This window comes from Clarias gariepinus, chromosome 15 (assembly GCF_024256425.1).
Source record: "Clarias gariepinus isolate MV-2021 ecotype Netherlands chromosome 15, CGAR_prim_01v2, whole genome shotgun sequence".
Classification (NCBI taxonomy): Eukaryota; Metazoa; Chordata; class Actinopteri; order Siluriformes; family Clariidae; genus Clarias; species Clarias gariepinus.
Window position 1 is genome coordinate 15,635,867 of NC_071114.1, and position 25,917 is coordinate 15,661,783.

The following is a 25,917-nucleotide window of genomic DNA, read 5'->3' on the forward strand; positions in this document are numbered from 1 at the left end:
GAGGAGGATGGCGCACAAAATGTCAAATCTTGAAGCAGGTGATCTACACCAACGGAAGATCCCACCAGATGGCATGCCTATTAGCTAAGAACCCAAAACTGAGGCTGCAATTAACATGGTATCACCAACATTAGACAACAGAACTTTGGGAAAAAAAATGACCCAGAATTACCTGGTCTGATGAGTCTTAATTTCTGCCATGACATTTGGATGGATCAACAGTTCATGTTGGTGATTGTGGTATGGGGATATTTTCTTTGCACATTTGGGCCCCTTAATACCAAATTAGTGTTGTTTAAAGGCTACAGCTGACCTGAGTACTGTTACTAACCATGCCCTTTCCTTTATACCCACAGTGTACCCGCCTTCTGTCACAAAGTTTAAATAATCTCAAACTGGTTTCTTAAATATGACAGTGAGTTTACTGTACTCACACTCTTTCCAGAGCCACCAGATCCTAATCCAATAGAAACAGGAGAGTCACATTATGAATATAATTCAAATAATTGAAATTTAAGAAGGAATTAAATCCTTAAGAGAACTCTTACCCTATTTCCACCAAGACAGTTTCAGACCTAGTATTCCGAACCAGTTCTTGGTTTTCAGACAGCCAAAGCGCTGGCCCTCAGACAGAAAAAAAACAGTTCTACGGTGGGACCAACACTGTTGGACTGGATTATCACAACCAACTAAAAGATTTTGACAGACATCTTTAAAAATGGGCTCAATGGGCACAAATGCTTGGTAGTAATGATGGTTTTGAAGTAGACTCACAAAGCCAGGAGAAGCTTTTTTTTCCGCTAGCATTTTATTAATTGATTTTTTTTGCCCCGGCATTGCCACTAGCATTGCTAGGAAAGCAAAGATGTACACAGACGTATACAGTTATGTATCGCTTTAGCCCATGGAAAAACAAATCTAGTCGCTATTGAACCGGCACTAGCACCAGACATGAACTAGCACCTGGTTCACCTTGGTGGCAAAAGGGGTAACTCTTTCAGCCCCATCACCCAACATGCCCGAGGAACTGCAGAATTAGATATATTGACCACTTGAAATAAACTCCTTGCCAGGTGGCATGTTAGAATGATGATATTTAAACTCCCAAATTGTTCAGCTGCACTACTGAAAAGCTCAATTTTATTTTATATGGCTCTGTGGAACCTAGTTTCATGGTATTTAGTCAACATCAGCCTCACTTTACTGCATGCCCCTTTCTCATGAAAGTGACCAGACAGTATGTGATGTGTCAAATATTTTCAGATACAATCCTCCCCAAAAAATGAGCATAGAAAGAACTTACACTTTAAAGGACATGCCGGTGCCATGTAAATAATAGTATGCTAGTTATAAAAATATTGACTTTTCCACTACTGAGTCACAGAGATCAGGTTAGTGTTCTGCTTTTAACTTTTGCTCAATACCTGGATTTACTTTTACTTAAAGTTTCCTTTAACAAGAATCTTTTCTGTGCAATACATGGTTTCTTTTTCTCTAAGGTAATACTTCATTTTATTTAACACTTTATTTTGTAGAGCAATGAATAACTACCGAGCTAGCTTGCTGTTTCGCTATTTATGTGTAGCTAAACCCCCTTGGTGTAACAGGAGTCAGCTACAGTAGCTGCAGTTAATACATAACTTTCTTTTGAATTAGTGGAACATAGTTATGCAAACTGTTATAAAAAATTTCACTCATTGTCTACACCGCTTCATCCTGTATATAGAGTCTATCCCAGGATACTTAGGGCATGAGGTGGGGTTCACCCTGGACAGGGGTCCAATCCATTACAGAGCACACACACTTTTTCACACACTATGGGCAATTTGGGGATGCCAATTAACCAAATCTGCATCACCTTTGAAGAAATTAACAGCCCAGTACCCAGGGGAAACCCACCAAGCACAACTATACAGATTCTTTTGGTAAAATTTGGTAAAATAGTTTGTCTTTGAAGAAACTCCTGAATTATGTTAAGAAACCTCCAAAAGTCAATATAAATATCTGTGTTAAAAAAGAAATGCAGATCCACAAAGAAAAATTACAGTCCCAGAGATATGTGTGGGAATATCTGAGGCAGAGGTTTTGCGCACATCCCCAAAATGCAGTCAGCAAGGAGGAACATGGCTTTATCTGTGTTTTAGTACTGCTAAAAAAAATCCCTTACTTTGTCATTTCTAACAGCACAAGCCACAGCCTAGCCACAACATTGGTTCAAGCATGACTTCAGCAGTAAAGCTATGTCTACTGATAAATAACAAGTCAGAATGAGTCATCAGAGTTAGAATGTAGGTGTTTTTATGATCAAGCCCAGCAGATCAGTACCCACATCCTCTGTATTTTCCTCTGTGTGGTGAGTTAGCGGTGAGATGTTCGTTCCCGTAGCACACGAATGGATGCCGTATCGCTCTGGACCAAAAGCTGGGTGACCGAGTCCAAACTCAGCCCTGCTACCTTCTCCCCGTTCACCTCCAGGATCTCGTCACCCACCCCCAGCAATCCAGCGTACAGCTTCCTAGTACTGCTGTCCCCTATGTCCTCTACATACACACCTATGGCAACACACAAACACAAACATCTTAAAACTTGACACAATTAATTGCACAAGGTACAGCTTTTACTATGGAAAAGTTTACAAAAGTCTGCACAGCACAATCTAGCCCTAATACAGCCACAGGAGGAGCTCCAGAGAGCTAAAGGGATGCTCCCATGTGACATGCTCAAAAGAAATGAGGGGGACAGGCAGATGACTGAGACAGTGGGTAGCATGGACCACTTGAAAGGCAGAGCCAGAGGGATGGCTGTAGAAAACTGAGTGGATGAGGCCAAGGAATCGCTCCAGAGAGCTTTCATGGTTGAGCCATGGGCTGGTGGTAAAGATGTAAAGGGGTGGGGCCAGGGAGATGGCTTAAGAGCATTTAGGTGGGTATGGCCAGAGGGATAGGACTAGAAAGTTGAGCGGATGTGGCCAAGAAGATAGAAGGCTGAGAAAGTGGCTAGAAAGCTGAGAAAGTGGAGCCAGGAGGGTAGCTATGGAGAACAGAGGGGGTGAGGTTGAACCAATAAGCCAACACTTTGCACCTTAACAATATAACAAAGTTTTGTTAAGTGAGTGGGCTTTAATTAAGTTAAACTAAGTACAATTATATAACATTGGTTATCATTTATTTTGCTATTCAAGAGAAGGTATGTGAGGTGCATTACAATTTTCATAGGTATGTTAGCCAAAATGAACCTGATCATAATGATCACATAAACAATGAGTTTCAGGCCAAACTGACAAATTAACACCATGACTGTATATAAATTCACAATACAGGGATGTATTTCACAAGTTCACTTTATACAAAAAGTTTACTATTGTTACTATTGGTTGCACCTATTATGTGCAATAAAAATATCTAGTGTATTATTAATACATCAAAATGATGCTTATATTATTTTTTAGAAGTGAGACAGTATTTGAGACTGTGTGTTACGTTTTAGACTAGCTTACTCTCCAATAAAAGATAGTCTATGATGTTTCCAAAGGCAGGTTTAGAGAAACCTGTGTGTTACCTGAGTCTGGTCTGCATTTCCCACGGGAGATGAGGAAGCCGAAGGGCCTGTCTGGAGGCCGGTTTAGTTCTAACAGAAATGTTCCATCAGGAAATGCCTGAGCAACTCTACCCACTGAGCGCAAAGCACTGGGGCTGCCTACGTCCTCTTTGCTTAGTGCACGCTGGAGTCCCCTACACACACACACACACACACACACACACAATATAATACACAATACTACAACATGAAAAAATATGTGACATACATATGGTACATATGCTCAAACTCTCAGTTTCACATCTTAAAAGTGCACAATAGCATATCTGACCGATCAGACATGTGGCCTTTGTGTCTGACAGGTTTTAAAAATAGAATGCATGCAGGAAGATTATGTCTACAGCTCGAAACAAAAATATGATATTAAGGACGACTGGGAGATGAAACACAGATCCTAAATCTGTATCTAAATGACCAACACCTCCTCAGATTGCTGTCTATTAATCATCACCCTCCCCCTCTGTCCATGTGTCCAACTGTCTCCCCTCAAGTCCGAGCTGTTTATAGCAACCGCCTCTCAGACTGACTCAATGAAGGTGATGTAACTTGCAGCCTGGCTCATGTAAGTTCTTAGTGAAATTTGTCCTCTTTAACTGACTATTAAAATGAGTGCGCATACACACACACACACACACACACACTTTAACATGCCCACAGCTATCAAATCATTACTTAGCCTACAATTTCTCTCAGACACAGTACACTTTCAGAATGTGTAAAAAAAAAAAATCATGTTACGTAAACGTACTGAATAGCAGTGTGAAATATTATAATAAAATGTCAGAAAAATTGCTTTAAAATCAACTCTACCTGATATTTGCTAGTTTTAAGAAATTCTCTAGTGTTTTTCAATTTAATAACCTAAACAACCTAAACATCAATGAAAACCTATTCACTTAAAACTTAATACTTGAATTCCATCAAATATACAAAGTGTATTTTTTTGGGAACACTGTTATGACTTGACTAGTTATATCTGGTTAAAAGCTGTATACTTTATATATTCGTATATATGTCTTTACCAACGTATTTGTGTAAGCTTATTTAGATACATACAAAAGCTTATAATGAATTTGTGGGAATGCAATTTGCTTTCAAATCAGCAATGATAAGATGACACAAACAAGTGAATTAATGTCTTTGATGTAAAGTGCAAATGTAAATCAGCAGACGCGTTATGTGTTAGCAGGTTCCCGTCTCAGTACCACAAACACTCTGGCTTCATGAGGGCAACCTGGCAAAGGCCACATCTGCAATATCAGTCTCCGTCTGTTGCACCTTCTGCCTGTAATGTGATGGAGACTCAACTTCTGTCCTCCACCTTCTGTCAACAATCCTTATTATTATATTCACATTTATAGACAGAACCCCAATCGAATGAATTGCTATTGCTTTTTGAATTAGCTGTTATTTTCATATAATATTCAGGGTGAAAATCAGAGTGGAAAAGTACAGTATACAGTGGAACCTTGGATTACGAGCATAATTCGTTCTGGAAGCAGGCTCATTTTTCAAAACACTCTTAAATCAAAGAAAACTCAAATTATTTATTCCACAGCCCAAAAAATAAATACATAAAAATAAGTAATACAAAATATAAAGTAAAAATAAAACAAATTAACCTGCATTTTACCTAAAAAAAAAAGTAAAAATAAATCCAGACAAGAGTGGCGAGAGTGTGTGTGAAGGGGCACGGTGTCAAATTACGCGTGCGCACACACATAACAACAGGCTAAATCAGAGAGGGAGAATGGATCCTTAACCTCTCTAATGAGACTTTCTTTTGCTTTACACACACTCATACACGTGTGTTATAAGAAAAAGTACACACGCGCCTACAAAGACAAAATAAAATATGTTTTACACGCACACACGTGGTCACAGTGTTAGTAAACAGTACACGTGTGCACAGATGTTGATTATACCAGTGAGAGTTGCGCACTAAGACCAAGCAGGGGAGACGATTATCTACAATTCCGCAGCGCAGTTGTGATCACGTGACGCTTGTGATCACAACTGAAAACAAGAAGCGCATGCATGCTACATGATACTCTGTACTCGTGAACCAAGACTTTTTCAAATCAAAATTGATAAAAAAAAATCTTCGCTTGTCTTGCGGAACACTCGCAAACCACGTTACTCGCAATCCGAGGTTCCACTGTACATGTATATATGTGATTCGCTTCTAAAGCCACAATGGACAATTCATTGGCATGACCAAAGCAGCATCACCAACACTAAGTCATCACGTGACTGTGGTGTTTATCCCACCACACATCTTAACCATGTTTTTTAGCAAGCTACTGTATGTGTGTAATACCTTATTTATTTATTTTATTTTTTTATTCCATACTGAATTTTGTAGGAGATAACTAAGCTAGTCAGTCTACTTATATATGTCTACCATTACCGCGTATTAAACTTAACTTATTTCATCAAATAAAAAAATGTCCACCACCTGTGTTTAAAGTCTGCATTAGTTGCTCTTTTACTTTTATACTCAGTGACCAATTACAGACCACCACTGTATACAATTACCAATATTCATGATAACTAATAATAAATCTCTTCCTGATTATATGTACTTTATTTTAAGTAATAAAAGTAAGTTATTCCATCTCTAACTGTTTACTTTGTGTCTACTACCAGATTCCACATTTTCATTTTGTCTGCATATTTCATAGGAATTTTAGTACCATAATTTGTAATCATATACAACTTATTTTGTAGTACCATGTCTTAAAATAACTGTTTATCATTTCTTTCCAACTACATTTTAAATGTCTTTGGGAAACTGTCCAAAATGATCATGGCGGTGCAATAAATATCCAAATTAAATATGACATCATCCAGCTAATTTTAATCAAACATTCACTAGTTTCCACTACAATTGCAAGACTGCTATTCATTCTGAATTAGATTTGTTTGTATTGCTTAGTAGGAACACAGTTATGGACACTCCTTGTGTATGTGTGTTTAGAGTAGTAGTCTATATTAGTGTGAGATCTGAAACACAGCCAGTGTGTTAACTTTCACTCCCTCCTCTCTCTCTCTCTCTCTGGCAGGCTTACACACTTCTATATTTAAATCTCTCTCTCTCTCTCTCTCTCTCTCTCTCTCTGTGTGTGTGTGTGTGTCTCTGATGCAATCACTTCTGGTGTCTCAGAGGTAAGTATGCAGGCTGTTGCACAACACACCAGCTGCTTGGCGGGAACACACGCTGCCAAAAATGCCATGCTTCACACTCACTTCATTCACAACATTCATGATGTTATAAATAGTGTTATAGCCCTGTTCAGTGATATATATATATAGCAAAAGTAGGTTCCACACATTTACAGCATGGGTAGTTTAAAGAGCAACAAAGAGGCTTTGTGAAATGTTTTGAACATAATTATTGCTTGAGCCAGACGATGACGTAATGGGCGTTACTAGATGTGCACTACACTCAGTGTGTGTGTGTGTGTGTGTGTATACTATATATATACCTGGAGAGGGCAGGGCTACAGGCCCGATCCCCTGGTGTATATACAGTAGAGCGCTCCAGTTTCTTCTTGGGCGAGTGGAGATTCTGCACTGAGGAGGATTTCTTCAGCTGAGAGAAGGGAGACACCTGGTGGCCAAAATGGAACATTATTATTAGGGCGCAAAAGTCTTATGCCATCATTCATACGTTACTGTTTTTTTTATGTAGTTTTCCAATCACATCTTGACAGGGAAAATATCAAAAGGCAGCCAATGTTTAAAGAACTTATTTCCTAAGAATGATTCCTAAAGACTGCTTAAATAAATTAAAAGATGCCTTGCCCAAGAGTTCAGGCTGTATTGAAGAATAACAATGCTCATACCAAATATTGACTTTAAAACTCTTTAGTAAATTACTGTGCCTTTTGTCTCATTTCCATAGAAAAATAGAAAGAAATGTGGACTAGCTCAAGTCTTTTGCAAAATACAGGATAAATGTGTTTTTTTTATTGTATTTTTTAAAACAAACTAAAACACTATTGTTAATTGTATAATCAGTATTATGAAATACACTATTAATAACAATTATATAGTATTATATAATTATATAATAATAATGTTGATATAATACAATTATTCTATAAATATATATAATGATAATATCAGTATTATATACTAATGATAAAATAATTATTATTACTACTACATTATATTAACAGTAATCAGTTTAAATACTTAATTATATATATATTTTAAAAGATGACAAACCAGGCGTAGGTTTTGGAGCGACGGGGCCTTCTTTAGTGTACTTGGGGTGCCGGGGCTTTCTAAAGAAACTCTGGGTTTGAGTGGTGGGCCAAGCTGTTCCATGCTGCTGGAGTGACTCTTACCAAGTCGTGCGCCTGCACTCAGACCCATGGCTGAAAAGAAGCGGCGCAAGGCCTGGTGAGCTTTACCTTCCTTTTGGTTTGTCTCTGGTGCCATATTTCTGTGACAAAACAGGGACACAATCTTACGACAGAAATTCTATTAAACAGGATATGTTTATTGTAAGCAGTGCAGCTTAGTGCATAAGATTTAATAGAATTTTTATTTTGTACAGTTTATGGAGCAGTACACTGACACTCATCAAAAGCTGAATGAACCTGAATATAAAAAAAAAATAAAAAAATTTTAACAGTTACTTATATCTATGTACTGTATTAAAAGGATTGGCTGCTTTTTAATCAGGTGCGCTTATGGACCGGCAGTACAGTGGCTTAGTGGGTTCAACTCCCACCTCTGTGTCTGTTTGCATGGAATTTACTCCCCATGCTATATGGGTTTTCTCTGGGTGCTCCGGTTTCCTCCCACAGTCCAAAGACATGCAGATTAGGATAATTGGCGTTCCCAAATTGCCCGCAGTCAGTAAATCTGCGTGTGAATGTTGACTGGAGGTTCTACCACAGTCGTAAAGTGGGAATAAATACAATGGTCACCACTGGCCTCCACGGTCCCTAGTTGGACTACAGAGGCTCTTAGATGAATGGAAGTTTATAAACAAAAGGCTTATAACCAGTCCTACTACAAATTATACGACAAACATAAAGTAGTTGTTCACTTTACAGCTTAATGGATAAAATCATGCAGATTTAGGTCAAGAGCTTCAGTTAATGTTTACATCAAACATCAGACGGGGAAAAGTGTCTCATTGACCAGTGGCATGGTTGTTAGTACCACATATATAGTTTAAATTAAAAGTTTTAAACTAATACTGCATAGTGCTTAAATAGGTCCTGCTGGACTAAAATGAACTCTGTGATTGTTATGTCAACATTGGTGATTTTATCGGAAAATTGATTGGTTTCTGTATTTCCTACAATGCTGATCTCCTGGGATCCTCATACACACACACACACACACAGTAAGTGAACCTGGTGCACACTGCAAACTGAAACACTTTGTTAATGAGGAAGATCAGAAGAGAATGACCAGTCTGCTCTGTGCGGACAGAAACACTATACCTAACTTACCTAAACTGGACATCAGAGGACTGAAAAAAGACCAGGTCTTTTCATTCATAATCAAATATCCAGTTGCAGTCAGTGTGGGATTTTTTTTATTGTGTTATATAACGACGTTATCATAACGTTGATTTTATTTTCCTGATTTCACCACCAGGGGGCAGTGATGGTATAATCAGATTTACATTAAGGGCCGCTCATACTGACCTGTTTTTTTGACCTACTTTTGTGTCCAGTTTGGTCCAGCTCTTAATTGGTTTGTGGCCAAGAAAAGAAAAAGAGCTGAACAACCTACAGACTGAACCAAAAACAGATGATTTTAAAGTACTGCCATGGGCCTGAGATCTACTTTTCGGAAAAGAGCTGTCTCATTCTGTAGAAATCCGTAGTTTAAATGACTCACAGTGAAGGGATTGGGCTTCCCTCCCCTTGCTGCTCAGCCCTCATAGGTCCTTCAACATGTCCATTATTCACAGCCGTTTCGTCAGGGCTGGCTACTACCTCCACTCTGATTTGGTCCTGTGCCACTCCTAGGAGAAAGGTCAAAGGTTGATTGCACATGTATTGAATGGCTGCACTGTTACAGGAGCTAAACCACAGCAATGGAAATAAAAAGTTTGAATTAACACACAACAAAAAGACAATAAAGAGATATATAGATAAAAGTCAGACAGATAGAGAGGCCCAAGTGCAGAAAAAAAAAAAGCAGACAGGAGAGAGACTGCTGAATGGATCTCATGCTGAGAGTCCCACTGTGCTCAGAGCTCAGAGAGATTAGAGGCCTTTGACTCCACAATCTGCTGACAACCAAATCCATGCTTTATCTGGAGCTGGACAAAAACAGAAATTTGCCATGCTGCCTACACACACTCTGTAAGGCAACAATCAACATTCAATATGTTCAATATGGCATGCTTCACCCCGGTAGTTCCTAGCACAAAAAAAGTAATTACTCTCTGGAAATAAAGAGGTTTCTGTGGTGGTGATTTATATGGTTGTACATTACAATACCATCTCAATTAGTTTGCTCCATGTGTACATAATAATCTGTCTCAATCCAAATCTAGGTCATGACTGCAGTGGTAACTGCAATAGCAGAAGCCTCTAAACTAATGGAGTTTTCCTCATGCTTGGTGGGTTTCATCCGGGTACTCCGGTTTCCTCCCACAGTCCAAAGACATGCAGAGTAGGCTAATTGGTGTTCCAAATTTCCTGTAGTGTGTGAATGACTGTGTGTACGTGTGTGTCCTGTGATGGATTGGCACCCAGTCCAGGGTGTACCCTAAGTTTACTGGAATAGGCTCAAGGCCCGCCAGCACCCTGTATACAGGATTTAGGTGATGAGAGAAAAATAAACCAGGTGAATGCATTTGGTTCATCCACAGTAGCTGCTTGTTTTTCCCCAACTGGTATTTTTTGCTTCACTGATGATGTGAGAGTGATGGGCTTCTAGGACAGGTGATGGGATGGGCTTTAGGAAGCATTGTGTTTTACTATGTTATGTGGCTACTCAATGTCATGTTTTACCTAAGGCAGAAATGTTCAAAACTTCATAAAAGAAGGCTATATACAGCACTTTTTTCAACTGAAAATGCAATTTAGTAGGCAGAGTTCAGTAAGCGCTAACGTTTCACTGCAAACAGTTTTTTCAATTTCTTCAATTTTAGTTTCCTAAACAGAGAAATTAGACTAACTGTTTAATAATGTTTCTTAAAGCAAGTATATCTTTAATATTCAAGCAAGTATTTATGAAATATATTTAGCATTTTCATTTAATACATTTGTCACAGTCAATATTTTATGCATGAAACACAATTTATATTAAAAGGAATTAGTTTATTAAATAAGACTGTAATTGTACAGTGGCTTATATTAGACTGACCTGCATGTTGGGAATCATGTTGTCTTGGTGTTATAATTCTCTGGTCATGACTGTTGCTACCTGCTTGTTCCTTCAGCATGGAGGTTTTGGATATCAATTTGGTGTTTGGAGTATCAGGGTTTCCTTTGGGAAGATCCTTTAGATCTGACTGCTCCCCATCCTTTTGTATGATGTCGATGTGTGCAAGATGGTGGTGTTGAGAAGGCATGACTTGTTGGTCATTAGACTCCAATGTCAAAGTAGATTTTTGGGGAATATGTGTTGGAAGAGGCTGAGGGAGCCTGGGAGCTGACTGAGCTTCAGGAACTTCTCCTTTTGTGGCAACTGAAGGCATACATTCTTTAAAGTCAGCAAGAGACTTACATGTTCTATCCTTCACTTTTAGCTCTAGTGACTCTAGGGCATATGGGTTTGGGGGTACAGCTATAGCTCCATTAGAGTTCATAGCCCTTGTCTCAGGACTGCCATCCCTCCTACGACTTCTTCTCTTCTGCTTCTGAAGCGTCCCTCTGTCACTGCCGACACTGCCTGTGGCTCTACAGTGTGTGCCATCGCTTTCCACGATGACAGGGCTCATGGAGCCGATGTAAGTCTCTTTAATCTGCTCTATTCGCACCAGGCGGTTAGGCAGCGTGGGTGCAACCCAGCATGTTACTGTCCTTCCCTCACTTTTTCCATTAGAAGGTAATGGTTGCTTTTGAAAGATGTGAGAATCTGAAAAATCTCTAAATATCGTTCCACAAGAGTTGCACTGTTGACCCACAGCCTCGGGTTCATATTGACTATTAGCATCAGGTAATTTCTCTTGACTCCATCTGTTTTTGTATTTGTCCTCAGGTCTCTTGCTATTGATGTATGTTGCCAAACTGGGCTTGGCTCCCAGCAGTCCCTGTGCCCTCTCTCCAGCTCGTCTCCGCTGTCGTTCCAAGTAACGCACTTCAGCATCTTCCTCTGATTCATCTTGAAAACGCACACGTGTTGGAGACTGACCATGCGTACGTCGACGTCGAGACCCTCCAGTTGAGTCACTGCTAGATGAGTCGCTGAGGTTTCCCGAGCCAACCACCACCCGTTCCGTACCCGCAAGAGGAGCCTGCTGCACTGGTGCTCCGACACGAGACAGCAGCTCCCTGACACACAGAAAACAAAAATAAAACTAATCTGATGAATACAAAGATATATGATGGACATACTGTATGTTGACAATAGATTATATAATTGCACAAGTTCTTTCAGCTCAAGGTATTTTTCACATTAAATATAATCAAAATAATTTTTGATATTTATAGCATGAAAAAAAATGTGATCTCTTTGACTTTAACTATAGCATGAATGTTGGTGCAAGATGGACTAGTTTGAGCGTTTCAGGAACTGGAAATGGCATTCCCAGCCTCTAAAGTTTACACAAAATGTCTGAAAAAGAGGAGAATGAGGCGACTGGTTTGAGCTGACAGGAGGTCTATAGTTACTTAAATAAACACTTATAAAGTGGTTGTGTGTATTTGGTGTTGATATTACTAATACACTTGGTATTGTTGGTATTGCATGATACACATGATATACACATGATACACAATTTCACTCAATAGTTCAGGATTGAAATTCCCATGAACAGTTTTGTACCTAAGCCTCCAAATAAAGACTCCATACTAACTGAAACACCTCTCATGTTGTACAGAACCTCCAGCCTAAGACTCAGTATGAGACTGCCATCTAATATCACCCAAATGAGGATAGGTTCCCTGTTAAGTCTAGTTCCTCTCAAGGTTTTGAAAACCATTTCTATTGCTATTGCCATCTCAGGGAGTTTTCCCTTGCCACCATTGCCTTCGGCTTGCTCATTGGGACAATCTGATAATCTTGATTGATACATTTTTTCTCCCAAATTTCGTACTCATTTGCTTTAGATTCTGTAAAGCTTTTTTACTTTACAATGATCGTTATTAAAAGCGCTATATAAATAAAATTGTATTGAATATTACAAGACTTACAATTGAAGGTTTACCTCCGTTTGTTACAAAGCGCTGACACAGATACTCATTTTATAAATTTTAATTAAATGTATGCTTACAGAAAACACTAAATAAAAAAGTGTTCATGTCACAAGTGGAATCTTTATTATGCAAATTATAACACTGTCAAACAAGTGCATTTCTATAAATCTGGGATTTGTCTTAGAGCAGGAACTATTGTCAAAGCTATTGCTTCAAAAACTTAGTTAAAACCTTTCTTAAAAGACAACTTTATGAAGTCAGAAGTGCTCTAGGGGAAGTCTCTTTAGTTTGACAATGTCGACTGCAGCATTACATTTTCTGCAAAATCAGTCCCACAATTTAATTTATTAGATGTGAGTTTTATATGATATATATATGATAGTCGTAGTTTAGGAACATGTATTTATGTTATTGGAATTGTGTAATTACACCACACACAGGGAATTAATGCAAATCTATTAAACTATTGTGTATTTACAGAAAGAAAACACATAAAACACCAACACATGCCAAAGTGGCAAGAGACTTCCAGACCCAAGACAGATTCAAGGCTAAATTCCTCTGGAATTCCTCCCTCTGTTTCAGCTAAAAGACCTCAACATTCTCTACATACTTCATATTAATACCTTATAATAATAACCTATTCCTGATGCATGACATACTTAGCTACCATTTCTAATCTGCTAGTTCTAATATGATTACAACTACATTACTACTAACATTACTTCTACTATAATAATAATAACAATAATAATAATAATTATTATTATTATTATTATGTATTGGCAGCCACTTCAGATATTTTTAAACAATTTGTCTTCTATATTTTTAATCATAACCATCTTGTCTCTATCACAACAACTACCAGCTGAGGGTGAAGACTAGCATGAACTTCCTCCATGTGATGCAAGTTAATGGAGGTGGGCGACAGAGGTGGGTGGCACTGTATATTTACCACAGGATCATTATCAGGATCAAAATCAGTCAATTAATATCAAATCGCTTAAACTGTTCTGAATGCTGCCACAAAAAGAGAATTTTCTTTCCAAACAAGAAGCAGCTTTTAGCTTTTTATCTGTGCTCATCTGTGTGTTTGTGTGTGTGTGCTTGAGAGAGCGGGTGCGAGAGAGAGAGAGAGAGAGAGAGAGAGAGAGAGAGATATTGTATTTGGCCATAGATGATGAGAGATGAGGATCAGAGATGCCGACCTTGTGTAATTGTTGAATAATTCAACATTCAACCTTATATAACTCAGCTATCATGAACAGTATTGTCAAGTATGTGTCTCTGAAAAGGATTCAGTTTACTCTCATCATTAATGCGCTGTTTTCTTTTTTTTTTTTTTTTAATGTAGCCCAGAATCTTGCCTGCAATACTCAAAAATTTACCGTAGGACCAAAATAAACATTAGTGAACATATTTGTAATGAGACTGAAAGAACATTTACAAGATAAAGGCCCTGGACTACATAATGGATTTATAATATGCATGCTTTTGTTGTTAGCACCTTGATGACTTGCATATACAGTATAAGTAATGTATGAATATTTTAAGCAATGCTAATCACATCTTGCCAAAGATGAAGAAACGCTAGTCAAAACTTTGTCCAAATTAGAAAAAATGTCTTTAGTTAGGTGACCTGACAGAGAAAAAAATGGAATTTCCCAAACTTGATTTTACAGTAACCATCAGTTTTGCACATGAAATGATTTCACCACCTCCTTAGTTACAGGTACTCAAGAGTCTAATACAAACACACTATTAGAAAGTTGAAAGTAGCATCTTTATAGTGTCTTATAAAATTATAAATGGAGCACAGAAATGCTGCCTTTCAAACTAATAACAATATGACTCTTATTTATGCAATTAGTTTTATAGTGCTTGTACAGTGATATTCATGTTGGTTATTCCTAAGCCTAATTTTAAATATCTGACATTGACAAGAGGAGAGTAGTGTAGTTTCTTTTAAAGTACTTATTCCAGGGCTTTTTCTATACACTCTTGGCTGGGGTTTCTCAGCAGGGGTCTATTTAGATACGAAAATTGTCATTGTAGAAGAAGAAGCAGTGCAGTACATGCACATTTACATATCCTAAATAAGAAGGAACATTTTCAAAAGCAGGGGGGAAAAGCATACAATAAAAGAATCCAATATAGTAGGTCATTTTGTTCAGAATGATATGTGAGAGTCAGTTTTGTAATAATTCAGTTGAATTATGAGGGGGAGAGAGAGAGAGAGACCTGTTGCTGATAAAAAATGGCTTGACAGGTTCATTAGAGCACAACCCCATACATCAACAAGTGACTTCACAGCAAATAAAACACACACACACACAGAGTTGTCTCTCAGCACTTAAGTCTCTACAGTTGACATCCCACACCACTTTAGATCCCAATACTCTGCAAAGAGGAGAGCTTAAGAGATAGATAAAGAGCAATAAAGTGTGTACTTACGGCTTGTCCCTCTGGACGGGTAGAATGGTGTGGTCGGCTTTCAGAGGGTTTGAGCGGGCCTTCATGCGAGCACGCTCCAGCAGTTGTTTGGCCTGTTCATGGCGAGGACTGAGCGGCAACTCAGTGCCCGAGACAAAGGACCTGTAGCCCAGTCAAACACACACACAGGCACACAGGCAGATGTCAGACTCCTGTGCAGCAGGAAATCTCACACAGCACAGGATTAAGTGGAGCAGCACGTCACCACTAATTAGTCTGATGGGACTGAATGTGCATGTGTGTGTGTGGGTGTGTTTAGGAGAGAGAGCATGAGAGAGTCATCATCATATGAGAGCCGAGAGTATCAGCTCATGTGTGTAAATTGGATTATGATTATAATTATGCATTGGATAACATAAGAATAACATCATGCTTGTGTTCTAACAACACAAACCAGGTAAACAAGCTAAATGCTAATGTAATTTAGATCTTACTTCTCTACTGTTCTGACTAATTAAGGGGTCTTTTAAGTACTGCAGCTCTGCTAAACTGTTCTGATTGGTCATAATGTGCTGATCTGTAAAGGAATGACTCTGGCAGTAGTACAGGCAGGTCTTCTATGGACAACACTGAAGTAATTTATTGAGATCAAACACATTTTAGGGCAGGAATTTGTAGTTTCCGCTGCCAGCACAAAAATAACTTTATCAAAGTTTCACCTTATGTTTTTTTTTAAAGTAACATAAGAAGCTTAATAATTTATAATTATACTTATTATTAACAAGTATTACAATTATGAATAACATTATTATTGGTAGTATTATTAGAGAGAGAAAGCTTATAGAGATAATAAATGTTTATAGCTGCTGCAACATACTGTATATAACATAGGTAACATACAGTAGGTGTCATTCTTAAAAAAACTAAGTTTGCAACTGATCATTAACTTAAATAAATCTGTAAATAGATGCAACATATAGTGTGTCATTCTTAAAAAATTTGGAAATTGTTGCCAAATTGTTGTGATACGAGATAAATAAATCACTTCGAGCAAAGCAGCTGTGGGATGTCTATTTAGCCATCACAACAGAAACAATATTGGTGTGTTTTTTATGTCACCTGTTACTTTGTTCACTGTCATGAAGAGAAATCCCAGAATCCCAGTCACTGTCATTCAGCGCACCTTTAGGAACACAAATTTTTTTCATTTAATTTAAAACACAGTGCAAATAAGTAAATAAATAAGGTTCTCAGTGCAAGATTTCCTTGACTGCCTTTAGCTTTGTGAATATGATTCCTCAAGCTCCCAAAAGCACTCTTACACAATTAGAATTTTGTTCGTTAGCTGACTTTATTTTAGTGCCACATAAAGTTGCTAAGTCTAGGCCTGACCAACTGAAGCAACCCCAGATCATAACAATGTCTCCAGAGGCTTGTACAGTGGGTATGCATGGGTGCATCGCTGCATGTGCTTCCCTTCTTTCCTTAACACAGCTATCGCTCTGGAATAGAGTTAGTCTGAACTCCTCAGACCCCATTCTTCCAAAGTCCAAGCTTTATGATCCCTACCAAATGTAAGTGTTTTTCCTAATTAGCCTCACTAGAAGTGGTTTTCCTATGGCCATGTTAAGTGAGTTTTCATCAGACTGTGCATGTGAAAATTTCACTATTAAACATAGCTATAGTTTTTACTGTAAGTGATGTCCAGTTATGATTTTCTGACCACATTTTGACGCTGTTTTATCTCCTTCAGGTTTTAATAAGGTTTTAATTCATTTGTGTTGTTGTCTTTGCTTGATGCAGGCTAATAATTTGACCCTTCTGAAGTGGTGCCTTATTTTTTGGGCTGGGCAGTGTATGCTTAATTATCTTCATGTTATACCCACCCAAACACCGTACCAGGAAGAAAGAAGAAGAAAAAAAAAAAAAAAAAAGACAACAATTAATCATGTTGAAAGTGTGTTGAACATGTTTTGCACAAGGAGTTTCCAAAAACAATGATCATGCAAAAACATCTAGAAATTTGTTTAAACTGTCTGCTGTAATAACTCTACAATATTCTTATTTCTGATTGATCAGAAGGTAATTTTCTACTTTAGAAGGCAACCTTTCTATTTCATTTTCTGAAATAACAACTTAAACTAACAATAAATGTTAATAAAGGGTTTCTTATCTAGCAAATAAAATGTTTAATTATTTATGATTTCTTTCAATAAAAAGACCTTTAATTAACATACTGTACAGTACTGTATAGAGAATGAGTCTCCAGTGCCAGCAACGGTAACAGCGAGTACGTTTTTAACAGTAGCATGACAAGCAGGACAGTGTATTTCACTTTGCAATAATGGGACAAATAAAAGCTGTTATGTGTAAAAGAGAAAAGAATTAAGGCTGGTTAGTAAATGAATGTTTGTAGCTGTTATAACATAAATGATAATGTGGATATTCTAGAACATTAAATGTAATCATAAAGATTAAAAGTATTATATATTATATTATATATAAAAGTATTATATTGTTCTGTCATCTAAAATGCCAGCAAAAAATGTAGTGTAACAGGAATAAATCAAACAAAACAAAAAAACAGATTAGTGTGATGTGAAGCAGAAGCTGTTATGACCGAAAATATAATTATTTTTAATGACAGCACACCCTGGCATATTTTTCTCCTTATTTATGTTAAACACGCATTCCTTATGAGACAGAAGCTACGTATCATTATAGATGTGTTAGTGTTACTTATTTCTTACAGTTTTTACTGTAACATTTTTGAATTGTTCATACAAAAACCTTTCAATACATCCAAACATAATAGATTGAACTTGTTAAACTTGAGAGTCTTAAAACTATAGCATTCATAAGCCATTATTAGAATCTTCCACATGTCATGCCTAGCTACACAACAGACAAAAAGCAGGCAGAATGATGGACAGAAAGAGAGAAATAACAGGGAAATGAACAGACGTTCACATAAATTACATGTGAGTGATGAAAATTGTACACTCTGGTACACAATTTTTTTGTTTTCACATTTCTAAGAGTCTAGCACTGTAGGGTTGGATGCATATCAGTTCACAAGCTGGAATTCTCTTTATGCCTGACTCTTTATAACTTAATCTTTATGCACAACTGATATCTGTTAACACTATGAAATTAATTTTCCCTAATCATTTCCCCTTAGTTCTGTACAGAACTCACCTTTCCTTTCCAAGTAATGACAATAAGCGACAATAGTTCTCACATAAAGATTTGCAGTAATCAGACAACTCATTAGCTGTGTTTGCACGGACCATGATATTCCACTAATAGTCGGAACAATAGTCCATTTGGAATAAAAAATACATATATCATTCCATCTGAATTGTAGGTCTGGCCTGATCCGACCTGATCGGAATGATTCTTCAATGGAGTAGTGAAATTTTGCTTCTATTTATGAACTGTAAACTCAGTGAGATCAACTCTCTCCCACTAGTTTTCTCTTTCAGCCACTGGTCTCTGGTGGAGGGGTAGCTCAGTGGTTAAGGGATTGGACTATGGTTTAAAAGGTCCCAGTTTTAAATCCCACAACCACCAAGTTGTCCCTGTTGGGCCCTTGAGCAAGGCCCTTAACCCTCAATGGCTCAGATGTGTAATGAGATAAAAATGCAAGTCGCTTTGGATAAAGGTGTCTGCCAAATGCCTAAATGTAAATGTTCACAATGATCAGTCATTGAATTCTTGTAACCAATCATAACACATATATAAACAGGTGAAATTTGTTCAAAAAGATTGGACATTTAACAAAGGACATTTTAGGAAAAAAAGCTTCTATTTCTTTTATCTTCTGTTATATTTATGAAAGATTAAATGGTTCACACCTACTAAAACTAAAACATGCAAACACTTGTTTTAGTCAGTTGGATTGAAGAAATATTGTCCATGATAAACTTAGCTAGTACTTTGGATAAGTAAACTTGTAAAAAAAAAAAAAAGGATTTCCTGTAAAGACAAAATTGTTTGCAAATTATTTGATTTCAAATGTTGAAAGGAAAATCAAACCCTGTCCTCAAGTCCAATAACTTTACATTTTATGCTGATGTGACCTGCAAAGACCAGCAGAGTTTATTACATTACTGTTATAATCAGTGACTCAACAACTATGTTGTTCCGCTTCATTGCAGTACTTCTTTTTTTGTGAAGCTGGTTGTTTGGCTGCATACCTCACCTACTACAGTCTGCATTTAAGTTGTTTTAAACTCAAATCAAATTCTTAGATACGAAAAAATCTTCCTCATGCATCACTAAGGTAAAAGTGAGGAAGTCTGGTTTAACTTAACAGTTAAACCTTAAAATCAAGAAAAATGGGTTATTTGTTACACAAGAAACTAATTAAAATATAAATCGCATTAATTTTTTACATACCAAATGTTTTTACTCAAGGGAACAATAAGAGATAAATAAAAGGCTAGAGCTACAGGGTGAATGTAGCTAACAATCAGTGGAAGTTTATCATATTTGAATTTTTTTTACATTAACACATGCCCAAATCGCTACTCATATCAAACAACATTAAAGCACAAACACATTAAGCTACATAATAAAATTTTATTTTGAGGCACAGGGTTATGGAAAATAAAATAAGGGAAATAAGCTCAGTTTAGTATGAAGGAGTATCATCAGTTACCAAATGTATCTTGCCTCGTTGTTGCAATCCATTCCTTTGAAATAACATATAATTCCTGAGGTTCCTAATATATATGTTAAGGAAAGAAGTTAGGTTTTACCTCTGCTATGTGTATTCTCCACCCTCTGATCAGTAACTGTTGCATGCTGCCCCTCACCGTTCCTTCTCTGGGTTTTCTGAAGCATCTGTCTGAGGAGCGTTCGGTTTATCTCCACTCTCTCCGCTAGTGAGAGACAGCTTCCACTGCTGCAGATGCTCTCCAGACTCTCCGCACGCCAAAGTTTGCTTCCTGTTCCAACTACCAGGCCTGAGTCACTTGTACTGCAGTTCTGAGGATGGCTCTCTGTGCTGTCTGATCTTTTTATCTCTGCCTGAATAATTGAATCCGTTTTTAGAGCTGTATGCTTGGACATGACCCCACTTTCTGAAACCTCACGTCCGTTTGACAGTGTGGGTTCTTGCCTGGTAATCCTCCAAAAACTCTTGGGTGAACTCCATAGTTTGTTGTGACACAAGGACATATCTTGTTTAGCATTGCAGATGTTGTCTCTCATGTTGTCCAGAAATACTGCTTCTCCATGTTCCATGGGAGCAATGATATTTTTATCATCAGGAGTGCGGATGGTGAAATCCGCAGCATGAGCTTCCATGTCTTCATCACTGCTGCTAAATCCCAAGACACCTGTATGAGATGAAGCTGACCTGTGGAAAACTGGCTGGTTCCAATTTGCCTTGTGCTCTGAATGAGATTTCAGCTTTGACTGTGGGGATGATAATGCAGAAGCATGTTGGTGTAGCTGGGTGTGGGAGCTTAGAGATGAGGAAATGATGGATCGAAGCACATGGGTTGGACTTGACAGAAGGGATTTAGATTCCTGGTCTGATCTGTCCATTGGAAGGGAGTCAGTGGCTATAGGATTGCCCTCCTCAGGCACAACCATGTCCTCCATGGCCCATTCAGAGAGTTAGGTGAGCATTATACAGCCTATGGAGACAATAGGAAACAAGAGTCACTCGGTGGTCTCTAGTTTCCAGATATAAAGATACTATTGTGTAAGACAAAGCTTAGGACTTTGTCCTACAAATACACTTGTGCATTAATGCATTAGTGCATTACTCATCTGGAAAACATTCAGAAAACATTCCTGAAATAAACATTAAGATTTAATTTCTTTATAGACATTACTGATAGAGTTCATAATACAAATTTGTGACTTGTCATGGAAATCTAAACCTCGTTTTTTAAACCTATATTAGACAGTCAAAGATACCATCCTCCTGGGAGTCACACGAGGTTAATGGGGATCATTCTCTGACTATGCATTTTATGGTCGTGTAAGAAGAGGAAATTAATCAGGTTGTGGATTAAGCTCTTTTTTTTTCGGCCAATCTAAATCCCTGCGCACATCTATACTCCCAAGCTATATGTAGTGTCTGAAACAGCAACTGAGTGTAGGTGGTGAAAATGAGGTTCCTTCCCATTCCAAGCTCGGCAATCAGGGATAGCCTTGAAACCATTCTATTAAACTGAGATAACTATAATGATGATATTTGAGCATCTTACAAAGCTGCCTCTTGATTGGCTCGCATTAGAGCTATATCAGGCATGTTTCCAGCATCCCTTTAAGCTTTGGTGCTGGATTGAGAAGTCTACGTTGAGCTTTCAAACAGGAAATGGAAAACCAGCAATGTCTTCACTGATCTATTTTCTGCCATGTTTTAATAATACATTATACTGTGGTTTCTGTGGAAAATACTTCAGCGGGTATATATATATATATAATATAAATTGTTAATGTTTAATTAATTCACATTTCAAAAGTTTTATTCCCAGGTGAAGAGGACCAGTGTGGTTTCTGCATTTCTGGTTTCTAGCATTAACCTTTCCAATTAGTGAATCATGCTAATTTAATAGACCAGTCTTTCAGTGTAAAATACAGCATTTTATATAGATTTCTGGGTTGGGGTAAGTTTAAATTCATTACATTTGGAGTATTTTCTATTTTGTGGTAAAATGCATTCTGACTCCAACACTTTTTTTTTTTTTTGGGGTCTAAACTTTAGGACTGAGTTTGACATTCCTTAAAGCGGTGCCGTCCCAGCACCTTATTATATTCCGAAACAAATTCAAACAAAACCTTTCACCCTTTTGCTGAGGCTAACGGATAAAATTTCTGTGCTAAGTCCAGATGAAGCTAAAGTGACATACAGCTCAACAAACCACAAACATCCAATGAATTTGGCAGACACTGAAAAACCCGCTGACATCAATTTCTTTGTCAAAACAGGGAAAAGAGAAAATCTAACAAAGTATATGAACTTTGCACACACAATGACCAAAGGCATTACTGGTTTTGGTTCCCAGTTGGATGGCTAATGTAATGAACTCCACTTTAACTACATTATACCCTGAATTATATTATGAACTTTCTTCATTTTGTATGCATGTGAATCCCCTAAACATTTAACAATAAACAGGAAATAAAATATTTAAACTTCAAATATTGTCAATAAGCGACATGGTGGCTCAGTGGTTAGCACTGTCACATTGCACCTCCAGGGCCCCCTTTGTGGGCTTGATTCCTCAAATCTGTCTGCATTTAGTTTGCATGCTCTCTCTATGCTTGGTAGGTTTCCTCCCACAGTCCAAAAACATGTAGCTTTGTTTAAATGGCATTACTAAATTGCGTGTAGTGCCCCGTGATGGGTTGGCATCCTGTCCAGGGTGTACCCTGCATCGTACCCTAAGTCTCCTGATAGGCTCCACAACTCTGAATACTGAATAAAGTGGTATAGACAGTGAATGAGTGTGTGAATGTCTTCCAATATTCTCATAAACATACCATACCATGTATATTGGTGATTTTATTAAATTATTTTCTAAAGATTTTAAGGCAAAATGTAGCCATTGTAGCATGTAGCCATGCTTACACACCCTTGTTTTAAATTGCAGCCCCAGTCATGCCCAAATATCAAATTTCTTGTTGAATGATGAAAACTCTGCTAGTGTACCAAGTAAATAAAACAATACCCATTAGCCCATGTTCCTTTTTGCCCTCATTGCCTTTTATTACTGAGCAGTGATAACACTTTTTGAAGAAAAGTGTGTTCTTAAGAAAGAAAACACACAAATTCAAGTGTACAACACAAAAAGAAGTTCATGCATGGCTTTGTTCTTTTCAAGACTAATTTAATTTCATTATTTCCCTCCTAATTAGGACTCCCAGCCTTTGCTCTAGCTTATCACTTCTGGGACATCCAGCATCCCATGCTGAGCTATATGCACCATACCCATGGGTGCCATGTCATCTGACTAAAATCAGTGTACCATGTATGAGATTAATTTAACTTTGTAAATACACTATGCAAAAATCCTATGCTGGTCTCAGTAATGGCAAAACTTGTAAAATCGACATATGGCTTTCAAGGCCGACTAATGTAGTGGACAGCCTCATAATTACAAGTGCAAAATTTTAACTTTGGGTAACACAAGAAAGAGAGAGAGAGAGAGAGAGAGATTTGTGTGGGGGTGAAGACTGCTCATGGTTTCTGTAAGTACAAAACTCTTGGAATGCATATCTCTGGAACTAATGAGGCTATTTCAAAGGAATTTGTTTTTTTCTTCTCCTTCAGCAAGCAAAACCTGATGATGACTTTTTCTTATGTCAACACAGATCATGTTTAAAATAAATTACATTGTAGTTTTAGAAGATCAAAATTTCACTCCATATTTTAAAATTCAACAGCATAGTCTCTTCTGTTAAAAGCTAACTGGACTGTTGTGTTAATTTGTTCAGAATGACTGTGTTGAGAATCAGACCATTTATTAGTTCAACTACTGTATTTGATGTGCATTCATAATACTTTACTCCAGCAGCAATCTTTGATTATAACAGACAAATCAGATATTAGCTTGAAAACATTTTTTTAACATTCGTTAAAATTTGCTACTACAATATATATGAAAAACATATACACCCCCTGATTTATGTTGTCTTGTTGATCAGTAATAAAAATTATAAACCTACTGTATAAGGTAATAGGTTTTACTATATAAATAAAGCAAACAAATGAAAAAAAAAAACATTTTAAGCTGTTAATAATAAAGTATGGGATGATTTTACAATCTGCTGTTTTTATATAATGCAATGGGCAGTATAAACAGTTTGATTTTAATTTCACTATGTTCATTTAAAATGAAGTAGACACATGCTCTCTGAGTAACTACACTGAATCATGGAAAAAAAGGATGGCAGACTTTAGCATCTTACCTCATTCTCTCTGTTGACGTATGAAACTCTGACCTTAATCTGAAAGTTAGTTAACAAACATACCACGTATTTGCATCTATTCACAGCCATTTTAGTCCGATTTCTGTTTCAACTTATGTCTCTTTCATCAGTAGCTTTTGGTTTCCTTTTCTTTCTGTTGCTGTTTCACTGCTTTTTGTGCAGTCCAGTTCCAGCTGTTTAGGGGGAGGCTCAAGTGTAAAGAGAGTGTTCTCTGAGTTTTCTCCAAACTGAGAACCCCCCCCCCCCCCACCCAGTTATAAGGAATATGATTTTAGCCTTCTAACTGTTCTCCCTTGCTCTCTTGTCTTCTTTCCTCCTCCACAAGCTATGGTGTGCATGGGACTGAGTCTGACTGCTCAAGATCCACATGTGTTAAGATTCCTGTGTTGCTCAGGAGACAGGCATGACCAACACTGGAACAGGATAGGCTGGACAGGTTTAATGGGAACAAAGCTAACAGACTATTGGTGAAGCTGCCACTAAGGTCAGCCCCTTGTAGGAGGAGCGTAATTGTACCCCTCCAAAGAAGAATGAAAAAAGAGGACAGAATCTTAAACGGCAAGTGGAAAGGAAGTGCAGGAATCTCCAGGCACATACTCCATCTGCCAAAGAATTTCCTTTGTTGATTATGAATTCAGACTTAACTCAGTCAGTGCTCTCAATCTGGTCTGTGATTTATAGCCATATCTTAGTGAATCTGTTGTAAAAGATGGTGTTAAAGTTGCAAAAAAAAAATAAAAATCATAACGACAACCTGTTTAAAGCTTAGATTCCGTAAAAGGTTCTGGAGTAGTTGCGTAGAAAGCATACAGATTTGTGAGGCGAGCTCTGGAGTGAAGCAAACCAAATGTATCAGAAATCATTGGGCGGGTCTAGAACTGCCACTGCCAAGGATGCAGAATCTGAGACACCTCGCCTGAAACCTGAGCCTTAATCCAAAGGCCTCACGCAAAATCACATTTGTTCTCTCTGCTTCATTTTGAAACAGACCCCGCATTCCATCAACTTTGCTCCACTTAATGTGTCAACTGCCTACTTGTAACAAGAACCAGCCGCGTTCAGTCTCCTGTGAAACGGCCATATAAACAGACTCAGAGTTCCATGAAATTTACTTTTCTTGCATGTTCACAAACACATTATAATTAGCTGCCAAATAGTTAGAGGGAGTTTTGAAAAACCTGCTGCTACAATGAAAAAGATACACAAAGACAAATGACTTTCAGTGCAGTAAAGCAGAATAATTATTAGATGCTGGTGTTTAATTGTTACGAATAAATCTGAAATATTGTCTTTTTGCTCCAGTGGGACAAGGTCATGTAGCATTTATTACATAAAAAGTATTAACTTATTTTCTGTAAATAATTTTTATTACCTTTTCATTTAGGGGTTTAACACTTGGTTTAACACAAGTTTTCCATAATCCCCCCTTGCTGTTGACTATACTATCTAACCCACTGCATGCTGAACGCCTATGTCTTTTCTTGCCCAATTTCTCAGTCTTTGCTCACCAGAGAGTAGTCTGAGTAATCTGTTCAGAAAATCAAAAGGATTAAGTTAAAATTTAGCCCACCAACCGTTGGCTTGACTT

The 25,917-nt window shown here is 37.6% G+C and overlaps 1 protein-coding gene across 1 annotated transcript; it reads right to left on the bottom strand.

The window, feature by feature from the left end:
- Nucleotides 1-802: 802 nt before the first annotated feature.
- si:dkey-121a11.3 (uncharacterized protein KIAA1614) lies at nt 803-24,596 on the bottom strand. Its single transcript, XM_053512595.1, has 10 exons — nt 24,309-24,596; nt 20,138-21,022; nt 16,494-16,557; nt 15,396-15,536; nt 10,948-12,077; nt 9,469-9,595; nt 7,831-8,050; nt 7,086-7,210; nt 3,559-3,731; nt 803-2,552 (listed from the first exon to the last, which is right to left on the bottom strand). Exons 2-10 carry the CDS (start codon nt 20,985-20,987, stop codon nt 2,359-2,361), a joined length of 3,024 nt encoding a protein of 1,007 aa, XP_053368570.1. The 5' UTR covers nt 20,988-21,022; nt 24,309-24,596; the 3' UTR covers nt 803-2,358.
- Between the last annotated feature and the right edge of the window lie 1,321 nt (nt 24,597-25,917).

What these genes read in the sequence shown, in the direction of transcription:
- si:dkey-121a11.3 (XM_053512595.1), bottom strand. Translation starts at nt 20,987, where the DNA reads ATGGAGGACATGGTTGTGCCTGAGGAGGGCAATCCTATAGCCACTGAC. An exon ending in GGAAGCCCAATCCCTTCACT is followed by an intron (nt 8,051 to 9,468) that starts GTGAGTCATTTA and finishes GTTTTGTCACAG; the next exon opens with AAATATGGCACCAGAGACAA. An exon ending in CGCTCCAAAACCTACGCCTG is followed by an intron (nt 7,211 to 7,830) that starts GTTTGTCATCTT and finishes TTTGGCCACCAG; the next exon opens with GTGTCTCCCTTCTCTCAGCT.